Source organism: Melopsittacus undulatus, chromosome 2, assembly GCF_012275295.1.
Source record: "Melopsittacus undulatus isolate bMelUnd1 chromosome 2, bMelUnd1.mat.Z, whole genome shotgun sequence".
NCBI lineage: Eukaryota > Metazoa > Chordata > Aves > Psittaciformes > Psittaculidae > Melopsittacus > Melopsittacus undulatus.
This window is the reverse complement of record NC_047528.1, coordinates 27492948-27502589: the sequence shown is the minus strand read 5'-3', so window position 1 is coordinate 27502589 and position 9642 is coordinate 27492948. Positions and strand designations below refer to the sequence as shown.

The 9642-nt window shown below is 39.2% G+C and overlaps 1 protein-coding gene across 1 annotated transcript in view; it reads left to right on the top strand.

Moving 5' to 3' along the window:
- The first annotated feature begins 483 nt into the window (after window positions 1–483).
- The window catches only part of LOC101869268 (SET domain bifurcated histone lysine methyltransferase 2), a 47327-nt gene continuing 38168 nt past the window's right edge, over window positions 484–9642 (top strand). The window contains exons 1-8 of the mRNA XM_005147658.3: window positions 484–625; window positions 2080–2145; window positions 2932–3034; window positions 3550–4116; window positions 5344–5463; window positions 7041–7210; window positions 7640–7868; window positions 9512–9599. Of these exons, the coding sequence (XP_005147715.3) occupies window positions 484–625; window positions 2080–2145; window positions 2932–3034; window positions 3550–4116; window positions 5344–5463; window positions 7041–7210; window positions 7640–7868; window positions 9512–9599 (1485 nt within the window). The remainder of the gene's footprint in view (window positions 626–2079; window positions 2146–2931; window positions 3035–3549; window positions 4117–5343; window positions 5464–7040; window positions 7211–7639; window positions 7869–9511; window positions 9600–9642) is intronic.

Here is a 9642-nt window from a genome sequence, read left to right as displayed (position 1 = left end):
CTGCTTTTATATGAAAACATCTTGAACCTTTTCTTCCCTAGAAACCATAACAAAAATATCGATGGGGCAGGATAGCTTGTGTAGCTAAGGGAGGTTATAGCTGCTAACAAAATCCAGATGTCTTATTTAATAATATGTTCAGTTCATGTGTTACTTCTATGAGTTTCAGTGGTGATTATAGTGAGACTAATTGGTCGGTATTTGGAGAAAGGCTTCCAGAACACCTTTTGTAGATGTCCTTGAAAATTACTTGAAATGCATCATGGGCCGTTGGAAGCCATTCTGGTTTGTCACTTGGCTTCTGTTTCACTTTCATTACTAGGTTTAGGAACAGACTTCTGAAAGTTTAAGCCTATGGAAGAAGATAGTTGTCCTGCCTGGTTTTTCAGAAATGCCTCCCAATGAAATGAGCAGGAGCCTTTCAGAAGTTCACTAGGCACTACTGGTGATTTTAGATTTCTCAGGAGCTGTACGGACTTGTAAATGGGAATTTGCATTTCAGGTGATTTGAAGACCTTTTGGACACAGTTGGGAGGTAGAAGAGTGGATGCCATATTTGAGCAGGTGCAAGATGTGCTGCTTTTGCTAAAGGAAAAGATCAAGAATGGAACTGCCACAAATGAAGGTTTGAAATCCTTGTGATGGTTAAGCTGGACTGCTGGGGAGCTGTGGCCTGCTCTGTCTAGGGCTGTGTGTTATCTGTCACAATTCAGATATATCTGAATTTAAATTACTAAGTGGTTGGCATTTTTAAGAACTTTAAAAAATATACTTTCTTTGAAAAAATACTAATAATTTCAGGTGCATTTTGCAATTTTCTCATTTTGCCTGTATAGTTTTTCAAACAGCATGTGGCTCTTAAGCATATGAAACTGAAATGTTTATTATTGAGAAACACTCATGATAATGCTTATTCTTGGTATGGCTTGTACCAAGTGAAGATTAATTCTTGAGAAATAATGAAATATCTGCACTGCCTTGTGTTTTGTCTATCATCAGAAGGTTTAGACTTTCAAGTTGATCTTGGGGAATGGAATGGGTTTGCGGTGGGATTATGATCATGTGTTATTTCATGTCAGAGACACCATTGTAACGTGAAACATTAGTAGAAAAATGTGAGAGCAATGTGTTAAAGATTGTTTGTGATTTCCAGGGAAATAAATTTCCTTTATCTACATCAAAATCAGAAGTCTGATAAGCTTGGAGCAGTACACAGGTTCCTTTTTGCTGGCTTACTTAAGTGAAAAAAATAACTTTTTTTTTTATGAAGTTACCCATGTACATGTATTATATGGGTCTTATTACACTTTTTTTGTGCAAGAAAATGCATGATAGTGTAATATGCTTTTAAACAGGTATAACCACACACTCTGCACTGTAGTGCTTGCTCTAAATTGGTAGTGCATTTTTTGTGTATTTGAGCTGCCACATTGTGATTTTTATGACAAAATATTACAGCAGTGCATAGATAAAAGTTGAACTGAAATCCCCAGATGACACAATGAATTTACAGCATAGTGAAATCTCATTTTTTCTATGCTTTGTTCTGTAAACATTTAAAACTAAAATATTAACATGGATTTTGCTGACATTTGTCTGCTACCTTCTAATATTTATTGCATGGGGTAAGGGGTTGAGACAGAACTGGTCTCTTTGTGTCCTTACTATCTGAAGGCCATTTGCATCAATTTAGGAGTGAGTCTGCCAAGATCTAGCTCTTCTTATTCAGAAGATGACTGGTCTGATGACGAAGTAAAGAGAAAAACTTACACTGGATTGTGCTTATAGCCATTACTGCTACTGTTTTGTGTGTACTTGGAAACATTCCAGCAGCTTTCTAAAAGCCAGAAGATATTCAGTGCTGATTCACAACTAGTAATATGAGCTGTAATTTTGTAGTAATTAAAGACTGTGGTGCAAAAGGCTTCTAATAGTATCAGTCTTGCAACGCTCTATTTTATTATTGTGAGGAAACAAGTGTCTCTAAAGGTCTTGCACCTTGTTTTCCCTATTATCATTGTCCCTATTATCATTATGTAAATTACACTTAATATCTGTTTCGTTTTGGGGTTTGCACAGAATGCTGGCAAGCTTGGGCACTGGTGAATGAAGCTAATGTAGGTGATCTCTTAACCTTGACAAATGGTATGTGTACCTCAATTACATTTATTTGGTATGTGAATTTAATTTGTCTTGTTTTACTCACCAGGAGCTTACTTCCCTTTATTGAAATCAGTCAAATATTTCTGAAAAGCCTGTTAACATAACAAGGGAAAAAATGTAATTACTAGTTTCCTCAGGTACCAGACCTTGGACTGTCACCTGGGTTTGTACTTTTGTGGTTTGTATGTATGTGCATATGGCTTGTACCAAGGGAAGAGTTAGTAAGCCTGATCACTCTGCCTGTAGACAGCTGGGGTTCATCTTGTTGGCTCCACTAGGTATAATACCCTGGCAGCCTTTCACCTCAAATCGTGAAAAGATGGGTGTGTATGTGTTTCATATGCAAGTTGTCTCCATGAACTTCAGAAGCAAAATGAGCAAATCACCTGGTCATCCTTGAAAGAGGGTACATTTTCATGATACATTTCTGTCTTGCGTTTATCAATGCACACCTAAGTTTTACCCTTTTGGGGGAAAAGAGAGAGAGAGAGAGGAGGAGGAGTAGGATGGAAGGTATAAGAGTATGTCTCATGTCAGCTAGTCACTCGCAAACTTATATGCAAACACATTACTTTTGTATAAATTATAAAAAGCAGTAGGGCTTTTTAGTAGGGCACTTGCTAGCATGCTCTTTGTTAGCTGTAGTTCATAGCAATGCATTGGTTTTAATGTATTTTGGCAATTATCTCTTCAGTGTCTAAAGTAAGTTTTATTATAACTAGAAATGTGGATTGATGAAGGTTTTGCTTGCATTAAAATTTTTTGCAGTAAGTGATGTGTTTGACAGAGATGGCATACAGGAAACCAAACTCAAATTGCAGCCTCTTCTTACAGATGACAACACTCCAAAGTCTGTAGAAGGTTCTCAAAGGTCAGTGTATTTATCTATTTATTCCAGTTCCTTATTTACCATATTCTTTAGTGCATTTGAGAGATTTTATTTTTGTATTTCTAAATTAATCATTTTCAACTCAGTTTTGAATGCTGCCAGTTTTCAAAATGGAAGTATTTTTAATTTGGCCTACATGAAAAACCTGAGGTTTTGAGTAGTTTTGATTTCTAAGCTGCTGTTCTGTTGGGGTTTTTTTTTAATTTTTTATTTCTCTCTCTCTCTTTCTCTCTCTCTTTCTCTCTCTCTTTCTCTCTCTCTTTCTCTCTCTCTCTCTGTCTCTCTCTCTCTGTCTCTCTCACTATCTCTCTCTCTTTCTCTCTCTCTTTCTCTCTCTCTTTCTCTCTCTCTTTCTCTCTCTCTTTCTCTCTCTCTTTCTCTCTCTCTCTTTCTCTCTCTCTCTTTCTCTCTCTCTCTTTCTCTCTCTCTCTTTCTCTCTCTCTCTTTCTCTCTCTCTCTTTCTCTCTCTCTTTCTCTCTCTCTTTTATTCCAAATAGCAGAAAGAAGGAGATGGAAAAAACAGATTCAGGGAGTAAAGAAGCATCTAGTAAAGTTCAAGATTTACCTTCAAACCTGCAGTATCAGAACCACAAGTGCTCTAGTGCATGTCTTGCCAACAGAGCAGCAGGCTTCTACAAGGGTGAAAATCCTCTTAAGATACCGATCCTGTTTCGCTTCCAAAGATGCCATGCAAAAGCAGACTGCCTTTCCAAATCACTGGATGTGAATTACAAAGCTCCATGCGGTCGGAGTCTGAGAAGCTTTCAAGATGTACAAAATTATTTGTTTGAAACTGAGTGCAATTTCTTATTTGTTGATTATTTCTCCTTCAACACATATGTACTGTTAGGTAGGAACACTGTAAATCCAGAACCCCTTGTGTTTGATTCTGATATTAGCCATGGAGCTGAGTCTGTGCCTGTTTCCTTCTGCAATGATATTGACTGTGCAAGATTACCTTATTTCAAATATCGGAGGGCATCATGGCCACGTGGATATTACCTCAACAACTTATCCAGCATGTTTGTTGATTCATGTGGCTGCACAGATGGCTGCATTGATAGGTAGGTAGAAAAATTCCAATCAAGTGGTGCGTGATACCTCAGTGGTAGCATAGTGGTGTAAGTGTGGAGGCACACAGTACCAAACAGTGCTGAATAACATAGGACCAACACTGCTGGAGTATCTGGTAGTTGTCTTGTGCCATGCTCTGTGTTGACTGACACCACTGTGTCTTTGTCTTCTGCAGAACATGGGTGCTCCTACCCGTGCAGCCCCTGTTGTAGGGGAGGAGGCGATCAGCAGGTGGATTACTGTGTTCTTTTCCCTTTCTTCCTAAATTAGCAGTGCTGCTTCTTCTGGTGGAGCTGGGAGGCAGATTTCTCAGCTTTAGGAAAGGAGTGGGAGAAGGAGAGTCTTGTGCCAGCAGAGGAAAGCTCATTTTCCTGGCAGGCAGGGAAGGATCCTGCATGACAACTTCTGCTGCAACTCCTGCTGTAGGATGTTACCCTATAGATGAATGGGACAGCTGGAGAGACCAGATCATTTGAAACTTAGGAGGTTACTGAGGACAGAGGAGGAAACATCCCCATTCACAACCTCTGCATCTCATCCTTCCCCTTGTCTAAACAGAAACTAGGGATCACAGAACACATTAATGTTCTGTTGCTCATTGTTGTCTTTTTCTAAAGCTCAGTAACTGTGCTACATAATGCTCAGTAGGAACTTGCCACAGTTACGAAATGTGAGTTTGTTCATAATTGTGTCCACTTTCTTGAAGGGTGTTCGTGTGATCTATGCCTGTAGGTGTTACATGGTGTTGAATCCATTTTGTATTATTGATAGCTAGGGCAGTTTCATGTGCTGATGTGCAATATAATTGCCCATAAGCCAAATAAAGCTTGAAATCACAGTCTAGTATAATGAAGCTTCAGTAATTAGAAGTACTTAGTTTCAGCTGAGCAGTGAGGAACAGCAAACACATAGCATGCTGCTTCTTTGCACTTAATTCTCCCAAGAGCTGAAATGCTTTTGATATGCAGTTTTGGGGTCCAGGATTTGATCCATTGGGTCTTTGGAGTTGTCATGACCTGAGATGAAGACCAGCATTGTTGCCTGAGTTCTCCAATCCACAGTGTGAAATTCTTCAATTCCTGGGTGCAAGGGTGGGAGGGAAAACAGGTATACATAAAGGGGTGTGTACAGTCAAGTACTTTTTAAAATGCCTAGATGTATGTTTGATTTATGCTGCCCCAAATACATTCTGGGATGTTTTACTGATTATTTTTTAGGTCAAAATGTGCATGCCTACAGCTAACTGCAAGAGGCTGTAGTAAAACTTCTGTATCTCCAAATGGTAAAATATCCTATGGATACAGTTACAAAAGACTAGAGCGACCTGTTCCTAGTGGGTAAGAAAGACCAACTATTAACTGTTATTTCATTTGTCTGCTCTCACTGTACTCCTGTAGTGGAAGTGTTACAGAACTAAAATATCTTCAGTTTCTGGATTACTGAAACCTTCCATTTTTGTCACAATTTACTGACAGATCAGGATGACAGAAAAATAATGAATGTGACTTGAGTAATGGAAGCAATAAAACTCTTTTGTACTGCAGGAACTACTATTTTCACAGCTTAGCTCAAGGTCCAAGAAGAGTATGAAGTATTAGCTGGTCCAGGAGCTCAGGCCATATGTAGCACGTATGCTGGCTCATTCAGGCATGCCAAGGGGAGGAGGGAGACAGGAAAGAAACTTTCCACAAGGGAAGGAGGTCTATCACAAGAGCATTACAGTATGTGTCAACCAAAGAAGTAGGAAGCAGTAGCCATCCTTGTTTTTTGCCCTGTGTCTTGTTTACCCATTTGCTCAGTGGGACCAGAGTCCTAAAGAAATATGAGCCAGCAGTTGCCAGACTTGGTTATATGTGACTCTTCCAAGAGTCTCGAAAGCCATCACAGTGCTGCAAGTATTTGCCTTTTCTCTTATTCAGATCCCATGGATTATTAATATATGGCCTAGGGAAGGTGTCAGGAACTCAGATATTAAGGAGAGGAATTGTGCAAAGTAGCTTGTTGCAATAGCTAAGGGCTGAACCCATAAGCTTAAGGACCTCTTTTAATCCTTTGTTGCTGTGTGATGTTAGTTTATGGTTAGTGTGCAGAATTAAAGCTGCCAGTAAGCCTAGAAACAAGTGTAAAAAAACCCCAACAAAACATAACTGTGAATTCTTTTAGAAATGTTTCATTAAATTCTAAAACCCATGACAGGTACAGTCACCAGATAGGTGATAGGTTGGCTCTGCTATAATCTGTTCCACCATAGAAAAAAGGTGCTTCACAGGAATTTCTGCTTCTGTGTGATTAACTCCTATAAAATAAAAAGGTAGCATTTACTTTCCTTGTCTACTTATAACCAAAATCTGGCTGGCAGAATATTAAAATTGATAAATCGGCCATCAAGAAAGTTATGGGCTTCAGATCACTGCTCCACAATCAGTTTTAGTCACAGAATCCCAAGGGCTGGAAGGGACCTCAAAAGATCATCTAGTCCAACCCCCCTGCCAGAGCAGGGTAACCTAGAGTACATCACACAGGAACTTGTCCAGGCGGGCCTTGAATATCTCTAATGGAGGAGACTCCACAACCCCCCGGGCAACCTGTTCCAGTGCTCTGTCACTCTTACAGTAAAGAAGTTCTTCCTGATGTTAATGTGGAACCTCCTATGCTCCAGTTTACACCCATTGTCCCTTGTCCTGCCACTGGATATCACTGAAAAAAGCCTAGCTCCATCATCCTGACACCCACCCTTTACATATTTGTAAACACTGAGGAGGTCACCCCTCAGTCTCCTCCAAGCTAAAGAGACCCAGCTCCCTCAGCCTCTTAGTCAACTGCTTTATTAATGCTTAGAAGGGAAATTAATAGTAACGACTTTGTTTTGGTAGTGCATTCTTTGATACTGTTTTGTTTTGCTTTCTCTTGACAGAATTTATGAGTGCAGTGTGTTGTGCAGGTGTGACAAGATGATGTGTCAGAACAGAGTTGTACAGCATGGCATTCAAGTCAGGTTGCAAGTGTTCAACACAGAGAAGAAAGGCTGGGGCGTTCGCTGCCTAGATGATATCGACAAGGGGACTTTTGTCTGTACCTACTCAGGTAACAAACAGCCCATAGAATATGTAGAGTGTAATACTCCCTATCCTGTGGCCTGTGCCCTGGATTTTTTTTGAGAACAGGGAAGTACAGGGTTGGAAGAGAAGTGAGTCAACAGTTTTAACTTGCAAGATGGTTAGATGGATGTAGAACCTTGAAGAACTCTGCAGTGCGATGGTGCAGGGCAATCAAAAACATTCCAGAGCAAAGCCTATCTCAGACTGTTGATTTTTGCCTCGCAGGTCTGTGCATATTGTGTGCCAGGGCTAGTTTTTCTTCAGTATAAATGCATTCATATTTTGCTTTCCCAAATAATGTTTGTGGTTGCTGGTTGTTCTTACATAAGTTTGAGCTGCAATAGCAAGTATGACCCATCTTAGTAAGCAAGCAATTTAAAATATATCTGTCTTCCCCCCTCTCCTTCCTCCCCAGGCAGATTAATGAGCAGAGCTGAAATTCAAGTACTGGGAGATGCTGGTCAAGAGCTTAAAGAAAATAATGCTGTGAATAACAGAGGCCATGGCTTTTTCTCCAAGAAAAGAAAACTTGACACTGATTGTTCAGACTCTGTGACTGAACTAGTGCAGACTGGCAAAAATGACATTCCTGAGAAGCAAGGATCTTTGTCTCAGGTTGTGGATAATGAAAATAAATCAACCCTGTAAGTTTACCAAAGCAAACTTAGGCACAACAAGACTAATATTCTGCTGTTCTAGAAAGTCCTTTGTAAAACTTAAAGTACAGCTGAATGCCCTCACCTGAGGGTGGTTTGTTGGGATTTTTTTCTCAACTTTTTTGTTAATTCCTGATTATTTCTTTTAGTGGGACAGTTTTTCCTCTATATTCATTTCACTTACTGTGTGCACTACTTGGCATTTTTAGAATTCCACTTTCTTTCCTGGGTGTACTTGGTCTATTCAGGGCATTCATAATTGTGCTAATTTGAAAGAATTAGTAAAAAATACTTGAGATAAGTGATTTAAAGATACTTGATGTCACTGAAGAATTTGATAACAAATGAGCCACCAATTGTCCTGTCCTTTGCTCCCAGTCTCTAAACCTCTTGTTCTTTGTAACATAACCTTTCCTGCTGGGCGCTTTCACATTTCCTTTAAGGAGTATGACACCACCTCACTTTTGCAGTGATATATGCAAAAGCTCTGATCCTGTGTTCATTTTACAATCAGGATTTCATAGACTATCATGATTCTTAAAATTGAATTACTGCAAAATAACCACGTGCCTTTGTGAATAGCCTTTTCAGAGAGAAGTCAGGAGCTTGTTTTCTTAGACGTTATTCCTTGCCCTGCCACACTGCTTTGTAAGAACTGTACTGCTCATAAATGATTGCAAACTCTTGCTCATTTCATAGTAGATGATTATTGTAGATAATACTGTAGAACTCAGGACAGTGTGCTAAGCTTGACATGTCATTATTCACTCAGATTGCCTTTAAAAGGACAAACAATGTTCTGTAATATCATCACAATTTCTAAAGGAGTTCAAATCTTAAGAAAGTCTCAGAGAGTAGCATTTGTTGCCATTATCAGTAGCCCAATGATGTACCATGTTGGGTTTTTTTGTGACAAGAAAACACATCTAAAATGTTTTATGTTTAAAGTTTTCTTGAATAAGAGCTGTTACTTTTTGCTAGACATTGCACAGTTACTAAGATTAGTTTTGAAAGTGGTATTTTCTTCTGCACTCTGAATGTAATCCAAATTAATATGATTTTAGATGTTTTAAATGTATATGCCAAACACTGCTTCCCATCCTTCCTCAACCTTCTCCTGATGTGAAGGAGTGAGGTTCTTCTGTGGGAGAGTGTGTTCTGCATCTGGTATATATTACCCATCTCCCCCTCTGTCTTCCTCTCTATCCCTGGTTCCCACAACATCTTTGCTTTCTTGGAAAGCTGCACTGTCAAAACTATTGCAAGTGGTAGCAGAAAAAAGACAAGACTCTTGTCTGTAGGTGCTCTATTTTGAGATTATCTGATATTACAGTAGTAAAAACCCAGAGAACTTGCTTCTCAGCAGGAGAACTGGGAAAAGATGTGAAAGCAGTCTCTCATCTCTCAAAAAAGTATGAACAAGTGGGGATTTTTTACAAATGCTATTGAGAACCTAATCTGTGTCCTCTGTTCTTAAAGGCAAAATAATCACAGAACTTGGGCCAAGGCCAGATAGCAGGCTCTGCTGTAGTCTGCTCTTTATGAGCTAGAGATTGTTAGAGAAATGTATGTGTAAGAGATACTTATGGCTCTTTTTGTCTTTATAATTTCATTTTGACCTTTCTATACAGGGTTCGTCCAAGGAATTTAAGCACTGACACTGCAAGAAGGCCTGGAACTAGAACAGTTATTTTTCATAATCACCAGCAAAAAAAGATAGTAAGTGGCTTTAATAATTTTTCACTGTGCTGAATATGTATGT